The sequence below is a fragment of the Leuresthes tenuis genome, unplaced genomic scaffold, assembly GCF_036924035.1.
Source record: "Leuresthes tenuis unplaced genomic scaffold, fLeuTen1.0.hap1 SCAF_14, whole genome shotgun sequence".
NCBI lineage: Eukaryota > Metazoa > Chordata > Actinopteri > Atheriniformes > Atherinopsidae > Leuresthes > Leuresthes tenuis.
In genome coordinates, this window is record NW_027325368.1 from 2,008,196 (window position 1) to 2,024,927 (window position 16,732).

Genomic DNA, 16,732 nt, shown 5'->3' on the forward strand with positions numbered 1-16,732 from the left:
TTCAACAACAGATAACAGTGTGTGTTACTAAATTCACCACCAAGCTGAATGTGTTTGTGGGAACATGAATGTTTTCTAGTCTTTCTGCATCATGTGACCCCATTTTGTTCATCTGCTGTCAGATTCAAATCAAGACCATGAAACCACACAGCAGCTTGAGCTGAGCTGTCAGTCAGCAGCAGCGGTCTTATCTGTGGGCCGCAGGGGCTGATGGGAGCTCTGAGGAGCTGTTAGAAAGCACGTGGCCCTGCTCTGATCTCACAGCTCGTCCTTGTTTGGCCTCGGCTGCATCAGAGCGCCACTTCTCCCCAGGTTCCCCAGAGGAAACACCACTGCACAAAATGCTTTTCCTCCCAGCTGCTGCTCTGTGCTGTCTGTGTTCAGGTGAGTGTTTCCAGCCAATCAGGAGCCAACAAACTCCACCTGGAACAAACACTGTCACACTGACCTTCATCTGTCTGTCTGTGTCTCCACAGCGCTGGTTGCCATGGCAGCAGAGCTGATTCAGGACCAGTTAACACTGACCAGGAGAGTTGGTCAAAGTGTCTCCTTCAGCTGTGGACGAACTGACCAGTGTGATTATGATGAAGTATTATGGTTCCAGAAGAAAGAAACAGAAACATTCAGAGTGATTCTTTATATTAACAAAAAAGATGGTGATGTTAAAAAAGTTTTCAATCACACTCAGGAAGATGATTTCTCGGCTGTGAATAAACAGAACGGCTGTGAGTTGCAGATACAGAAAGTTAAACTCGATCATTCAGCCACCTACTACTGCAGCTGTGTGAAGTGGATTTTCCACAGTGAGAAATGATCCCTGCAGCCTGTACAAAAACCTTCAGATGAACAGATGTCAAACAGTGTTTGTGACATGAAGAGAGCAGTAAACCACAGCCCAGGTTCACATATTTCACCTCCATCTCAGACAGAGTCACAAACATACTGAGCTGAGGGAGTTTCTTCTTTACTGCTGTCTTTATTTATTTCAGCTTTTATTCAACTTTTTCTTCTTATTCAGAGAAAATTTCTGAAGGTTCAAAGATAAAAACTGAAGATTTCAAAGATTTGTAGTGGAAAATGATCCAAATGAAACTTCAATACAGCAGAAATAAAAGCAGGACATTTTAAAGACATTTATTTAATCCTGAATGTTTTCATTCAAATGTCCAGATAAATATGAATCTCCTGCTTTGAGCTGCTGCTGGAATAAAGTCCATTCCTCCTTTAAAATGTTAATGAGCTCTTGATGAAAACACTTCCAGCAGCACTTGTTGTTGAACAGCTTTCAGCAGATTTCACCACATCATTTCACTTTATTCCATTTTAAAAGCCAGATCTTGGACTGATCTCAGCTCAGATTTTGTCCTTCTAGCAGCAGCTTATCAGGACGCTGGTTTTGTTGGACAGATTTCCATCAGTTTCCTGTGGATGTTTCTGCTTCCCAGAGGATGAATCCAGAGTGCACTGAGACTGAGACAGGAGCAGGAAAACTTCCTACATTGATGTGAAGTCTTTGTACCATGTTACAGCTCAGAAACAGAACACGTGCACAGTGAGGGCATTATGGTCAACACGTTTCTCACAGCATTTACACAAGTTCTTTATGTGCTTATAGCATCATTTTTCTCATTTGTGGACCAGTTAACACTGACCAGGAGAGTTGGTCAAAGTGTCTACTTCAGCTGTGGATGAACTGACCCGTGTGATTATGATGATTATGTATACTGGTACCAGAAGAAAGAAACATTCAGAGCGATTCTTTATGTTTACAAAATAGTGGTTATGTTGAGAACAGTGTGAGAAGAGAGGGGGGTGGAGCTTTCAGCTAATCTCAACCAGGTGGTGAGTTGACTCCACTGGTCGGGGAGGATATCGATGAGACCTGGGAGGCCCAACGTTTTGTGAGGGTCTGCTGCACGTCTGGCGGAATACCCTGTTAAAAGGAGCTTTAACTCCCAACTCCGGCAGAGCTTCAACTATTTCGCAGGGGAGGTGGGGGACATTGAGTCTAAATGGGATAAGTTCCGTACCCCAGTAGTTGAGGTGGCTGCCCGGAGCTGTTCCCGTAAGGTGGTCGGTGTCTATCGTGGCGGCAACCCCCGAACCCGCTGGTGGACACCAGTGATGAAGGAAGCCGTCAAGTTGACGAAGGAATCCTACCGGGCCTTTTTGGCCAGTGAGCTCAGATGTGGGGCCTCCCATTTCTGGGGCTGAGGTTGCCCAGGTGGTCAAAAAGCTCACAGCATTTACACAAGTTCATGATGTGCTTATAGCATCATTTGGTCAAGTCAGTGGATTTTCTTCCCCTGACGCTGAAATAACAATCATCTTTAAGTGATTTCATGTCACGTTTTATATCTCTACATGTTAAGTATAAGGCAGCTTTCACAGCCAGCTATGTGGTAAATATCTGGGAAACAACAGAGACTAACAGCCTCAAACATCCAGTTTCTACAAAGATAGCTCATATACACAGTTCTGTTGGAGTGTTTCTGTACAGTCATCATGGACATTAATGTCTTTTCCATTTAGTCACTCAGCAGATGCTTTGATCCAAAGTGACTCACAGGTGAGGAAACAGCATCCCAGTGCAGTCAGAAACCCTGGTCTATACACTGAGTGTTACAGCCACAGAAATCTGTCTAAATGACAGAGTAGAAGTAGAACAAGTACAGAAGTGCAGGTGAGAGCAGGTGAGGTGTGTTCAGGTGTTAGGAGAGGAGGTGTTCTCTGAGAGATGAGTCTTCAACAGCTTCTTGAAGGTAGAGAGGGACGCCCCTGCTCTGATAGCACTTGGTAGCTCCTTCCACCATCGTGGAACCACAAATGAGAACAGTCTGGACGGAGATGTTCTCAATCCAGTGTCATGTGTTGCCATAAAGGCAGCCAGAAAATACGCTGTGTCAGCCTGTAACATTAGGACAGCTTTAAAATCCTCTTTTATTTGTGCTGTAACATCTCCCACATATCACTGACATGCTTGTTCTGACCTGGTTATAGCTTCCCATCTTCCATGTGTGTTCTGATGTGGAGTGAAGCCCTGGAATGACTGCAGCCATGAGATGAAACTCTCCTCTGACTCAATGGAAACTGACAAGGTATTGATTTTTCTTTAGGTTTCAACAAGTTTCTTCAGTCCTGTTTGTGTGTTTTATCTTTAATATTATCCTCTGATTATCTTAACAGGAGCACTTTTAATGCTGACTGTGGCTGTTTCTTCTCCTTAAATCCTCCTTCCCATTAGATCAGATGAAGGCTCCAGTTATTTGAAATGGATGGTAACATTAACTGCCCTGGGGCAGTTTGGGAGACTTTTCTCCCAATTGGAGCCTGGCTCCTGGAGATCGGTTGAAACGGTGGATGAGGGCGGCTGCTGGCAGACAGACGGCCGACTTTTGGTTACTTTCTTTGGTGGAAAAGTGGACCAAATTGGGGCCTTACTCCCAGAGGTCAGTTGAGGCGGTGGATAAGAGCGGTTGCTGTTAATGTTTCATAGTCACCTCTGTTAGAGAAGCGTTACGTTGGTTAAATCCGCCTCATCAGGAGAGCGTGAGTTTATGTTTGTTATTGTTCACAGCCCTTTATGTTTGATTGAACTGATTAAAGTTCCCCAAAGTGAAACGATTAAATATGGCACACTTTTCATCAGTTAAAAGTGTTCCAAAATTAATTTACTATGGGGCTCCCTTCACCGACTAAAAGTGAAGCAAGTAAATATGGCACACTTTCTATTTGTTAAAAGGTTCGAAAATGCAGCATGCAAAGATCTCAACTCACTTTTTTCATTTTAGCGGATGGTCCAACTTGGCACATTTCTCTGATGGCACCGGAGTTCGAAAGTGAATACTCGCTCAACTTAAACGCAACCTGATGTTGATAAAAGATAAAGGTGGCCCAAAGTGCACAGGGGGCTCCCATTCCCTAGGTGTCCTAAGAGATTAAACTCACGTCCTGTGAGATTACATCCCGGGTTAAACAGGCTCTTGTTGGGGTTCAAATCCCAGAAGCCTGTCCTCCGCACAGACTGTTCGTTCCCCCCGATCTTGGAGGCCAGGTTATTCATAGGTCTTCTGCATCCTCTTCCCATACCCACTAGACCCTGGGCTGACATTTCCTTGGACTTTGTTACCGTCCTCCCTTCATCTGACGGTAGAACCACAATTCTCACCCTTGTTGACCGCTTCTCGAAGATGGTTCACTTTGTTCCTTTGCCAAAGTTACCTTCTGCTAAAGAGACTGCTGAGGCCTTGCTTAATCACGTGGTCAAGTTTCATGGTTTTCCTAGAAGTATTGTCCTTGATCGGGGTCCCCAGTTTGTCTCCCGGTTCTGGACAACCTTCTGCTCGCTGATTGGCGCCCAAGTGAACCTATCGTCGGGGTATCATCCACAACGGCCAGATGGAGAGACTTAACCAGGAACTGGAGACAGGTTTTGGGCAGCCAGGTTGAGGGTTTTGGCTGCGCAAAGCCCTAAATCATGGAGTAGACAGCTTATGTGGACTGAATTTGCTATTTCCAATGTGCTTCCACTGGGTTTTCTCCCTTCCAGTGTGTCTATGGGTACTAGCCGCCCCTGTTTCCGGACCTAGAGAGGGGGGTCAGGGTTCCGTCTGCCTTGGCAATGGTTCGTAGAGACCGAAGGTTCTGGGCTCGTCAAACCCTCCTGAAGAAGTCTGGCCACTACAAGATGGCTGCTGACCGCAGGTTTGCATCTGCTCCTCCTCTCCAGGTGGGACGGAGGGTTTGGCTTTCTACACGAAACCTCAACCAACGTGGAGTGTCACGGAAGCTCGCACCTCGCTTTGTTGGACCGTTCCCCATTTCCTACCCATGTACCAGACCCTGGAATTAATAAACTGACATTGATTTTGGAATACCTTCTGTCTGACTTCTTTTCCCTGCTGCTGGTGTCCTGCTGGCGGCCAGCTCCAAATAACATGGATCACTTCCCATTTTTTGCCTCAGTGCCTGTCAGACATATTGAAAAGTTGAGCCAGAATCTGAGCCCCTGTTGTAGCTGCTTTCTGTTGCTGCTGCAGAGGAGCTTACATGCACATCCAGAGCAAAATGAAGAACATTTCAGAATAACACGCGGCTAAAAGAAGAGACCAGAACAGACAGTCATGTTGATCTGAACATGAGAGAAACACATCATGGAGCTGAAATATGATACTGCTTCATCATTTGGGCTGTTCAGCTCAGCTGACACATTCAACAGCAGACAGGTTTTTGTATCAGTCTCAATCACTGTGTGGAGGAGGATGCATCTTTGGCTCTGGAACTAAACTGTATGTAACAGGTAAGAACAAACATTTCTTTTCCTTCAGTTGTTTTATTGTAGAAGTTAAAATGTGTTTAAAGTCAGTTTCTGCTGCTTCAGGCTTTACATGTTAGTTTTTTCATCATTAGTAGAGAATTCATCATGCAGCCATTGTTCCAGAAGAAAAGCTCAATCATTGCTGAAAACATGTTGAAATCTCACTGAACAACTAAACTTATTCTTTATTTCTGCAATTATTAGTGATGTTCCAAAGATTTAGGATCTGATCATCTCACTGATTCTGTCACATCTGTTGTTTTTGGAAGAAAAGATATTTGATGTTTTTCATAATTCAGCACGAGTTTGAAAATGTTTCTGAGAAATATTTTCATGTCAAATCACTAGAAGATAATTAATGAATGATTTTGAAATGTTCCATTAGTTCTTCTTATTTTTTAGATATATCCGTACATGAAGTTAAATAGAAGGTTAAAAGTGGATGAAAAATGATCAACAATAGAAGTGGAGTAAACAGCTGTTAATTAATCTTCATAGAAAACATTGGTGGACGTATAACGGCTCAAACTCACTTCGTTTTATTTTGCCTTTCTGATATAAATCTAAATAGTAAAGGAGAAAATCTGTTTTACAAAGTAGTTGGAGGCAAATATGAAGTCTGACTTAAAGCCCATATTTGACTTTAACATTAAAGCAGAACGCTACAATTAAAGTTCTACATGTTTTATATCACATTTGGGATTAAAGTTTGACCTGTTTGTACAGTTCAGTTTTATTTGTTTAAATCTCACGGAACAACTGAACTTAACTGTTAGTGATGTCACAGATATTTAGTTATTGATCATCTCAGTGATTCTGTTGCTTGATCTTTATTACAGGAGATTTGATGTTAAATATTAATTTTATATCTGTGTGCTTCTGTATTTTAAATCAATTCTAACTAAAAATAAGTCCATGAGACAATTACACGCTCAGATGTTTATCTTTTTCAGACAAAATATTGTTCTGGAAAATCAGCTCAAAAAAAAGAAGAGAAAATAACTGAAGATGAAACATGTTTGAAGGAAATTTTGCGCATATTTTATTCAGAAAGTTAAATTTTGACAGACAATATGAGGCAACTTATTAAAGCACAAACTCTTCTGTTTGTATGTTTCAAGACTGATGAACAAAATGGAAAAATAAGAAGAAAAGTGTAATATTAAGAAATAAGTTTAATAAAAAGAAGAAAAGTATTTGGATGTAAATATGTAACACGTGTCAAATATGTCCTTTTAAAGTTAAATCATTCTATCATCATTAATTTGATCATAGATGTGATCGTTATAAATCTACGGAAACTTTTACACTCATGAACTCTTTGTTGTATTTGTCTTTATTTAGAAAAGTTTAAACCGGCTGAAAAATCATTGAAAAAATCTGATTTGCTGTTTTCTGGTGATTAGAGCAAAGCAAATGTTGGTGAAAATGAGATTTCCGTCCATCCATTTTCTATAGCCGCTCCATCCTATTCAGGGTTGGAGGGGCTGGAGTCTATCCCAGCTGCCACTGGGCGAGAGGTGGGGTACACCCTGGATGGGTCACCAGTTCATCACAGGGCCACAGATACATGATATTAAAGTGTCTGACATCATATTTCATTTCAAAGAGCAATAAAAGATGAAAGAAGTTGTATAATAACTCAGTTTTATTGTAATAAACCACGTCCACCTGTTCCACACGGTGACATGAGGTGATGAGTGTGTTTGATATGAAGCTGAATACAGTGTATGTAGTGAACTTTGTGCTGTATTGATGAGGAGTTTAGTGATCAGAGTCCATGTAGTTTCCAGGATCAGACTGAATGCAGTGCAGTGCTGGAAGCTGCTGCTGACTGTGTGAATGTGTGTGTGTGCTGCTTGTTGCTGCTGTCAAACTTCAGATGAGCAGGTAGTGAAGCCCGTGGTGAGCGTGTACCCAGCAGCATCCAGAGTCCACCTGGAGGGGAAGAGCTCCCTGCTGTGTCTGGCCTCAGACATGTTTCCTCCTCTGGTCCAGTTCTCCTGGAAAAGACAGAAGAAGAACGGTGGTCTGGAGGAGCTGCCCCCTGCTGAGGGAGAGCAGCTGGAGCTCAGAGAGTCGGGACGCACCGCCGCCATCTTGCTGATCCGTCAGCAAGAGAACAGCTCGTATAAATACAGCTGCTACGTGGAGCACGAGGGGGGCACAGTGGAGGCCCAAACACAGCAAGGTAATGAAGGCTTGGTGACTGTGTTCAGCAGGGATTCAGCTTCATGTGGAGACGCTGTCAAAGAGAGCAGAGGAGCAGAGGACTGACATTTCTCACTGCAGCTCCAAACATTTGACTCCTTTTCTGTTTCAGAGCTTCCAGCTCCAGCAGCCTCCTGTCCTCCAGAGAGAGATCCAGCAGACCTGCCAGCTCTGCAGCAAGCTGACTGTAAGATCACCTGCTGCCTCTCTGCATGGACAGCTCCACTGTCCAATGAGGGCGCTACAACAGCTTTAGGGACTCAATCTGAAAGTTCCACTCATGAATATCTTCATCAGACAAGCTGTGATAAAGCCACTGTTCACTAGCTGCTCAGCGCCAAACAGCAGACAGACCATAATATGTCAGAGATCAGTTAGTTAGTTGTTGTGGAGTTCTTCTGCCCCCAAGTGGACGCAAAAAGAAAATCAATCAATCAGCTTCAGCTCATAATAACCTGTTTATATTTGGACTTTATATTTGATCAATGATCTGAGGAGAATGACCTGTTCCTGTGTGTGTGTCAGTGTCCTTCCAGTCTGAGTGCAGGGTGAAGCTGCTGTGCCTGCTGTACACGGTGCTGATAGTGAAGAGTCTGGTGTACTGCTGTGGACTCTCTCTGCTGATGATCCTCAGAAACAAGGGACCGTCCACCAGCTGCACACATGCTGACTGACTGTTTTCTGCTCGCCTTTTCTCACCATCAAATCTCATCCATTCATCTCATTCATCACTTTGATCAGTATTCACAAACCTTACTGAGGATGTGTTGTTGTTGGCTTTAAAATGTCTCTTTTTGTGCAGATTTTACAGAATTATTGTATTATTATTATTGTAATTTACAAACATATGTTCACATTTATATTTGCTGTCATGAAGTGTAAATTCTGAAGGAAAGTTTGATTCTTTATCTCTGACCTGCTTTCAGTTTGGTCCATATGGGATCATTTTCAGTGTTTTTCAGCTGTTGTGTTTCTTTATAATATTTCATACAGAGTGAAGCAGGTTGGTTATTTTTCACTGTAACACAATAAACTGAACAAACACACAGTTTTTCTTTCATAAACATTTTTTTATGCTCAAAATAAACAGATAAATAAACCGTGTTTGTTCTGAAATATTCAATCACACCATGATTCTTTCCCTCATGTCACAATATATCTCATTACTCAGTGGGGTTGATCAATAAGAATATTGATCATCACAAAAAGAATTCCTAAAGAAAAGAAAGAACAGAGAGCAACATTAAAACGTCAGAACAGACCTCAGAAGATATTCTCCAGATCCAGGTCTGTACAGGAGGCTTTTTAAAAGCTTTGAAACTGGCTCTGACTCAGCTGTTCTGATGCTGACGGAGAGTTTGTTCCACGTTCTTGGAGCTAAAACAGTAAAAGCCCGGTTCCCTTTGTTCTAAGTCTGAACTGTGGAGCCTGAAACAACAGCTGAGTCTCTGATCTGAGGGCTGGAGGTGCAGAACTAAGACCTGTGACATGGAAAGTGGAGCCAGACCATGAAGGATTTCAAAGTGACCAACAGCATCTGAGATGAAGTTCTGGAATGAGTGGGCAGCCATAAACAGCAGGAGTGAAGCAGAGCCTTAATGTGCTGCTTGAAGTTCAGGTATTGATCAAAAACAGCTGCCAAGTTTCCAGCTGAGTGCTTTTTGTTGGTTGTTTGTGGTGGAAGGTGTAGCGCCACATTGTTAGCACAGCCATCAGGTCCAGGAGAAAGGACTTCAGTCTCATCTGTGTTTAGCTGCAGGAGATAAGAAGCCGTCTGGTTCTGAATGGCAGGAATGCAGAGAATCCACATTGTTGTGATTTTCACTTGTAAGGAGACGTAGAACAGAGTCATCAGTGGAACAAAGCTAAGACACGGGCTGAGATGACAAAGAACATGAGCCAGGACTGAGCCCTGTGGGACTCCACAAAACGTGAGAGCAGCTGAAGAACTAAAGCTGCCAACAGGGACTCTGAATACTTTGTCTGATAAGTACGATGGAAACCAGTGGAGAGCAGGTCCACAGAGGCCAAAGCAGTTTGAAGTGAACTGGATAGAAATTCAGCTCTGACTGAGACCAACAGACTCCTCTGACGGCTCTGCAGGAGGTTTTTAATCAACTATCAGCCTCTGAAATAAGGAGACTGGAGCTGAAGCAACATGGACGTCCTGCTTTTGTGCTGAGAGCAGCCGAACATCAGGACTTGTTTGTGTCATGGTTTGTGTGTCTGTCTCAGTGTGGTTTGTGTTGCTCTGATCAACCAGAACAGAAGTACAGGCGGCTGCATTGTTTCTTAGAACAGCTGGAAACTCTCTGGTGGCATCAACTTTAACACTTTTCACATTTGTTACAGAGGAGAAATTTAGCAGAAGATGAGTTTGACCTTCTGTCTTATTGACGGTCACCAACAGATGTTCAACAGGAGGTTTCTGCTCCTTTTATTCCATCAAGGCTCATTTCTCAGCTCTGAGTTGATGGTTTGAGCTGTTTCTCTCACAGATGAAGAACACAGACGGTAACTGTCATTGTGTCATTAAAGAGCAAAGCCACAGCTAACGGTGTGGAGGCTGCAGAGCAGAAACCCACACAGCTGCAGGAAAGGCAGGAAGTCTTCTGAGAACTGATTTGTATCTGCTGCTGAACACAAGTGTGAACTCCCCCCACACAGAGTCAGACGGAGCCGAGCCAACAGTAATAATGACCTGTAAACTTTTCTCACACACACTTGTTTTCTTTAGTCCATGTTTCTTGCTGCAGCTTCATATTTAAGTTGTTGTGGCTTCTAACTCGACAGAGTCTCTGTTACAAAGAGATTTGACATCTTCAGCGACCGCCTGGTTGATGAAGGGAAGATAAATGAACAGATAAATGATGCCTGCACACTTCTTGTCTAACTCTATTCACATATTTCCCATAACTCTGTGCATCTTTGATCTGCTGGCTTTAATATGACCTTCGGGGGTGGGGGGGTGTCTCTGGTCGAGTGTCTTTGTGTTATTACAATTAATTAATTAATACATATTCATTCACTTTAGCTTCTCTGGGCTGAACGCGGCCCGTTTCACTGCTCTGTGGTGTGTTTGAGGTCTCGATGTTTTCTGCCTCTGAGCTCGAAGCGCCGCCGACATGTCGTCTGAGTCTGTTTTCTGCGTAAGTCTCACTCTTTAGAAGCAGCCGCAGAAGTGGACTGATGAATGTGGCCTGAGGAGGGAGTTTCATCCACACCACAGTCTGATCATTTCCCCCCTAAATCACCTGGTCAGATAAAAACCGACACAAGATCTGATCATCGGTCGGTTTCTGTAACTTTCAAGAATTCCAGCAGCAGTTATGTCTCTATTAATATTTTATTAAAACATTTTATAGCAAAACATCCAGAAACTGCAGCAAGTTAAACTAACTGTGAAAAACATCATTAAAATGAAATATTTCTGCTTTGGTTCAACATGTTTTATCTTTATTTTTCTAGTTAAACTGCAAATAATTTCACTCATGTTCATTCCAAAAAATAAATCCAGTATTTTTAATGATCTTACGCTGTTATATATGAACATGTCCAGATCCAACTCAATGTTTTAGATTGTTTCTTTTCTGTTGAAGTGAAGGAAAAATATAAAAGTCTTCAAACAGGACGTCCTGTAAAAGGAATAAACGATCAAAGATGATCCTCCTGAAACTAAGAAAATATTCACTTCACAACAAAAACTAGAAGAAAATCAGTAAAAGAATAAAAAGAAAATAGATATGAATGACAGTAGAAAACCACAGGCTGGTGTGAGAGCTGTTAATCAGCATCTTAAAGCCTTAAACTGAACACTTTGAGCATCAGGCATCAAAAACATGCATTATTTCTGTGCAATGAGATGTACTATCAATGAAAAGTGGATGAAAGGAGGACGCTGCTGTTATTTTCAGTACAATCATGAAATGTGTTTTAATGCCTGATGATTCCTCTGAGCTATAAAGCCTCATCAGAGCAGTTTGTTCATAAAAAACAGCTGAACAGCCGCTCGTGTTGACTGTGTGCAGCTCTGAAAGTGTGTTTGGAGGCTGAGGCTCAGGCTTTAGACACTAAGACGGTTATCTTCAGTCTTATTCTGGGTTAAATGACAGCAGCGAGCAGAAAACAGTCAGTCAGCATGTGTGCAGCTGGTGGACGGTCCCTTGTTTCTGAGGATCATCAGCAGAGAGAGTCCACAGCAGTACACCAGACTCTTCACTATCAGCACCGTGTACAGCAGGCACAGCAGCTTCACCCTGCACTCAGACTGGAAGGACACTGACAGCTTCACAGGCTGTTGAGGAGGAACTGAGGTTGCTGCTGTATCAGCTGCTGCAGATGTTTCTTCTGGCAGATGTGTCGGAGGTGCTGCTGTTGGTGGTGGAGTAGCAGGAACCTCTGAAAGAGAAAAATGTTTGGAGCTGCAGTGAGAAATGTCAGTCCTCTGCTCCTCTGCTCTCTTTGACAGCGTCTCCACATGAAGCTGAATCACTGCTGAACACAGTCACCAAGCCTTCATTACCTTGCTGTGTTTGGGCCTCCACTGTGCCCCCCTCGTGCTCCACGTAGCAGCTGTATTTATACGTGTGCAGAGAATCGCTATCAACCGCTCTGATGGCGGCGGAGCGTCCCGACCGTTTGAAGTTAGTTTGCCATCCCTCAGCAGGGGGCAGCTCCTCCAGACCACCGTTCTTCTTCTGTCTTTTCCAGGAGAACTGGACCAGAGGAGGAAACATGTCTGAGGCCAGACACAGCAGGGAGCTCTTCCCCTCCAGGTGGACTCTGGATGCTATCGGACACACGCTCACCACGGGCTTCACTACCTGCTCATCTGAAGTTTGACAGCAGCAACAAGCAGCACACACACACATTCACACAGTCAGCAGCAGCTTCCAGCACTGCGCTGCATTCAGTCTGATATTTCAGTCTTTTAATCAATAAAAGAACAGCACATCATGTCAGTGATTTTTCTGGAGAATTCAAACTTTCTCTCTGACACAAACACCATGAAGTGAACACATATGTCCCGTTTCAGCCACTAATTTCATTTACTGCAGAATAAAATACAACAACATTAATGATTCTATCATTTTACATTCAAATACAATATGTGGATCCTACATGTATTTATTTCCAAATACTTTCCAAATGGATCTTTTCACATCTTTCTGGTTATATTTCTATCAGACATGTCAGATACAGAACATTAGGAGCTGCTGTATATGTTAGATTTCACTTTAACCTGAAACTGTGAGCATCACTTCCACTCAGAAGAGTTTTACGTGATATTATTCATCATGTTTTACTTTATTTTTACAGCTTTTCACTCATTTATGAATTTAGAGAATCACTGTGATGATTAAACATGTTAAAAATATCTAAATTTACCTTCAAAGTATGAGCATAAACTGTCTGAATCTGATCTGTAAATTCATCTTCAGGTTTTATTCTCTTTTACTTCAATTTAACATTTTTTAGAAATAAAGATTTAACTCACAGGATAAAAATTACTTCTAATTATTTTTAATGATTGATAATTATCGTCTTCATCTTATTTCAAATTAAAATATCTTTAAATGATGATTGAGAGTAAATATCTAATTATTTTCTGCTTAAATCTCTTTTTGAACAAAAGATATGACAGAAAACGAAGTGAGTTTGAGCCGTTATTATGAAACCTGAATTATGAAAAACATCAAATATCTTTTCTTCCAAAAACAACAGATGTGACAGAATCAGTGAGATGATCAGATCCTAAATCTTTGGAACATCACTAATATTTGCAGAAATAAAGAATAAGTTTAGTTGTTCAGTGAGATTTCAGCATGTTTTCAGCAATGATTGAGCTTTTCTTCTGGAACAATGGCTGCATGATGAATTCTCTACTAATGATGAAAAAACTAACATTTAAAGCCTGAAGCAGCAGAAACTGACTTTAAACACATTTTAACTTCTACAATAAAACAACTGAAGGAAAAGAAATGTTTGTTCTTACCTGTTACATACAGTTTAGTCCCAGAGCCAAAGATGGGGTAGCCGTATCCTTCACACAGTGATTGAGACTGATACAAAAACCTATCTGCTGTTGAATGTGTCAGCTGAGCTGAACAGCCCAAATGATGAAGCAGGATCATATTTCAGCTCCATGATGTGTTTCTCTCATGTTCAGATCAACATGACTGTCTGTTCTGGTCTCTTCTTTTAGCCGCGTGTTATTCTGAAATGTTCTTCATTTTGCTCTGGATGTGCATGTAAGCTCCTCTGCAGCAGCAACAGAAAGCAGCTACAACAGGGGCTCAGATTCTGGCTCAACTTTTCAATATGTCTGACAGGCACTGAGGCAAAAAATGGGAAGTGATCCATGTTATTTGGAGCTGGCCGCCAGCAAGACACCAGTCTCAGTATTCCAGTATTGCAGTATTAATCAACGAAAATCAATGTCGGTTTATTAATTCTAGGATCTGGTACACGGGTAGCAAATGGGGAACGGTCCAACAAAGCGAGGTGCGAGCTTCCGTGACACTCCACGTAGGTTGAGGTTTCGTGTAGAAAGCCAAACCCTCCGTCCCGCCTGGAGAGGAGGAGCAGATGCAAACCTGCGGTCAGCGGCCGTCTTGTAGTGGCCAGACTTCTTCAGGAGGGTTTGACGAGCCCAGAACCTTCGGTCTCTACGAACCATTGCCAAGGCAGACGGAACCCTGACCTCCCTGTCTTGGTCCGGAAACAGGGGCGGCTGGTACCCATAGACACACTGGAAGGGAGAAAACCCCATGGAAGCACATTGGAGGTAGTTGTGAGAAAATTCAGTCCACATAAGCTGTCTACTCCATGATTTAGGGCTTTGTGCAGCCAAAACCCTCAACCTGGCTGCCCAAAACCTGTCTCCAGTTCCTGGTTAAGTCTCTCCATTTGGCCGTTGTGGATGATACCCCGACGATAGGTTCACTTGGGCGCCAATCAGTGAGCAGAAGGCTGTCCAGAACCGGGAGACGAACTGGGTACCCTGATCAGGGACAATACTACTACAAGGGTGAGAATAGTGGTACTACCATCAGATGAAGGGAGGACGGTAACAAAGTCCAAGGAAATGTCAGCCCAGGGTCTAGTGGGTATGGGAAGAGGATGCAGAAGACCTATGAATAACCTGGCCTCGAAGATCGGGGGGAACGAACAGTCTGTGCGGAGGACAGGCTTCCGGGATTTGAACCCCAACAAGAGCCTGTTTAACCCGGGATGCAGTCTCCCAAGCCACCATATAAAATTCTGGAATCATGGGCCGAAGGAGCTCTAGTAGCTGCACACTGGTCAAATAACAAAGAGAAAGCATCTGGTCTGAGATCATGGGAACTTGGTCTGTAGGAGAGATGAAAGACGGTTAAAGAACAGGTTCCATCTAGCCTGAGGTGGGTTTAATCTCTTAGGACACCTAGGGAATGGGAGCCCCCTGTGCACTTTGGGCCACCTTTATCTTTTATCAACATCAGGTGGCGTTTAAGTTGAGCGAGTATTCACTTTCGAACACCGGTGCCATCAGAGAAGTGTGCCAAATTGGACCATCTGCTAAAATGAGTCCAATTTGGCACACTTTTTCAATGACAAAAGTGTGCCAAAGTGAACCTTTTGTTTACATGCTGCATTTTCAAACCTTTTCACGAATAGAAAGTGTGCCATATTTACTTGCTTCAGTTTGGGGAACTTTCATTAAATAAAAGTGCCCCATATTTACCTTGGGCACATAGTCCCGTCAGAGCCACCTTGTACTTCATGGTACTTTGTAACAAAAACAGGCTCCAGGCCCCCTGACATACTAAATTTAAATGTGCCCGAGGAGGAGTGCTTAAGTGTGGCTGGGTGTTCCAGGCCAGGGATCCTATCCAACAAACTGAAGCAAGTAAATATGGGGCACTTTTTACTGCTTAAAGTGGCCCAAATTTAAATACGTAAAAATGGGCTCCTTTCATCCATCTGTAATGGGTAAAACTGATACAGTCACCCCCACTCTGACCACTTGGTTGGAAAGAAGGTTTTTCTGTTTGAGGGATTGAGCCCTTGAATAGGGTTTGAGGTTAGGGAAAAGAAGTCATTTAGAAGTCTGGACCGTGTTATTCACTGAGGAGCCGGCCGAATTTGGAACACTTTTCTTGGTGGAAAAGTGCGCCAAATTGGATTGGACCAAATTGGAGCCTGGTTTCTGGAGGTTGGGAGAGCCAGTGGATGAGGGTGGTTGCTGACGGCCACACGGCCGACTTTGGGGCACTTTTCTCAGGGGGGAAATTGGACCAAGCTGGGGCCTGGCTCCTGGGGGTCAGTTGCGACGACTGTGGGGTGGTAAGCCGGTCAAATTTGGGACACTTTTCTCCAGGAAAAAGTGTGCCAAATTGGAGCCCGGCTCCTGGAGGTCGGTTGAGGCGGTGGATGAGGGCGACGGCTGGTGGCCAGACGGCTGATTTTCGGGCACTTTTTGCGGGGGGACCTTGGATCAAATTGGAGCCTGGCTCCTAGAGGTTGGTAGAGATGGTGGATGAGGGGTGGCTGAGAGGAGGAAAGTAGTTAGAATTTGGGATACTTTTCTTCAGGGAAAACTGAACCAAATTGGAGCCTTGCTCCTGGAGGTGGGGAGAAGCATTGGATGGGAACCGGAGCTCCATCGGGTGAAGCAAGTAAATATGGGGCACTTTTAACTGATGAAAGTTCCCCGAAGTGAACCAAGTAAATATGGGGCACTTGTAACTGATGAAAGTTCCCCATAGTGAAGCAAGTAAATATGGGGCACTTTTAACTGATGAAAGTTCCCCAAAGTGAAGCAAGTAAAAATGGGGCACTTTCAACTGATGAAAGTTCCCAAAAGTGAACCAAGTAAATATGGGGCACTTGTAACTGATGAAAGTTCCCCATAGTGAAGCAAGTAAATATGGGGCACTTTTAACTGATGAAAGTTCCCCAAAGTGAAGCAAGTAAATATGGGGCACTTTTAACTGATGAAAGTTCCCCGAAGTGAACCAAGTAAATATGGGGCACTTGTAACTGATGAAAGTTCCCCATAGTGAAGCAAGTAAATATGGGGCACTTTTAACTGATGAAAGTTCCCCATAGTGAAGCAAGTAAAAATGGGGCACTTTTAATTGATGAAAGTTCCCCAATGTGAAGCCAGTAAATATGGGGCACTTTTAACTGATGAAAGTTCAACAAACTGAAATAAGTAAA

General features: G+C 43.2%; 2 protein-coding genes across 2 annotated transcripts; one reads left to right on the forward strand and one right to left on the reverse strand.

The window, feature by feature from the left end:
* The first annotated feature begins 4,906 nt into the window (after positions 1–4,906).
* Positions 4,907–8,318, forward strand: LOC140268546 (immunoglobulin lambda-like polypeptide 5). The gene is made up of 4 exons (XM_072363459.1): positions 4,907–5,299; positions 7,200–7,508; positions 7,641–7,715; positions 8,054–8,318. The coding sequence occupies exons 1-4, from the start codon at positions 5,167–5,169 to the stop codon at positions 8,200–8,202; spliced, it is 666 nt and encodes a 221-aa protein (XP_072219560.1). The 5' UTR covers positions 4,907–5,166; the 3' UTR covers positions 8,203–8,318.
* Positions 8,319–11,270: 2,952 nt separating this feature from the next.
* On the reverse strand, positions 11,271–13,918 carry LOC140268545 (immunoglobulin lambda-1 light chain-like). Its single transcript, XM_072363458.1, has 3 exons — positions 13,524–13,918; positions 12,051–12,359; positions 11,271–11,926 (listed from the first exon to the last, which is right to left on the reverse strand). Exons 1-3 carry the CDS (start codon positions 13,660–13,662, stop codon positions 11,658–11,660), a joined length of 717 nt encoding a protein of 238 aa, XP_072219559.1. The 5' UTR covers positions 13,663–13,918; the 3' UTR covers positions 11,271–11,657.
* Between the last annotated feature and the right edge of the window lie 2,814 nt (positions 13,919–16,732).

Coding starts and splice junctions, on each gene's coding strand:
- LOC140268546 (XM_072363459.1), top strand. CDS start 5,167: ATGATACTGCTTCATCATTTGGGCTGTTCAGCTCAGCTGACACATTCA. Junction 7,509..7,640: donor GGAGGCCCAAACACAGCAAG/GTAATGAAGGCT, acceptor TTTCTGTTTCAG/AGCTTCCAGCTCCAGCAGCC. Junction 7,716..8,053: donor AGCTCTGCAGCAAGCTGACT/GTAAGATCACCT, acceptor TGTGTGTGTCAG/TGTCCTTCCAGTCTGAGTGC.
- LOC140268545 (XM_072363458.1), bottom strand. CDS start 13,662: ATGATCCTGCTTCATCATTTGGGCTGTTCAGCTCAGCTGACACATTCA. Junction 12,360..13,523: donor GACTAAACTGTATGTAACAG/GTAAGAACAAAC, acceptor GTCAAACTTCAG/ATGAGCAGGTAGTGAAGCCC. Junction 11,927..12,050: donor GGAGGCCCAAACACAGCAAG/GTAATGAAGGCT, acceptor TTTCTCTTTCAG/AGGTTCCTGCTACTCCACCA.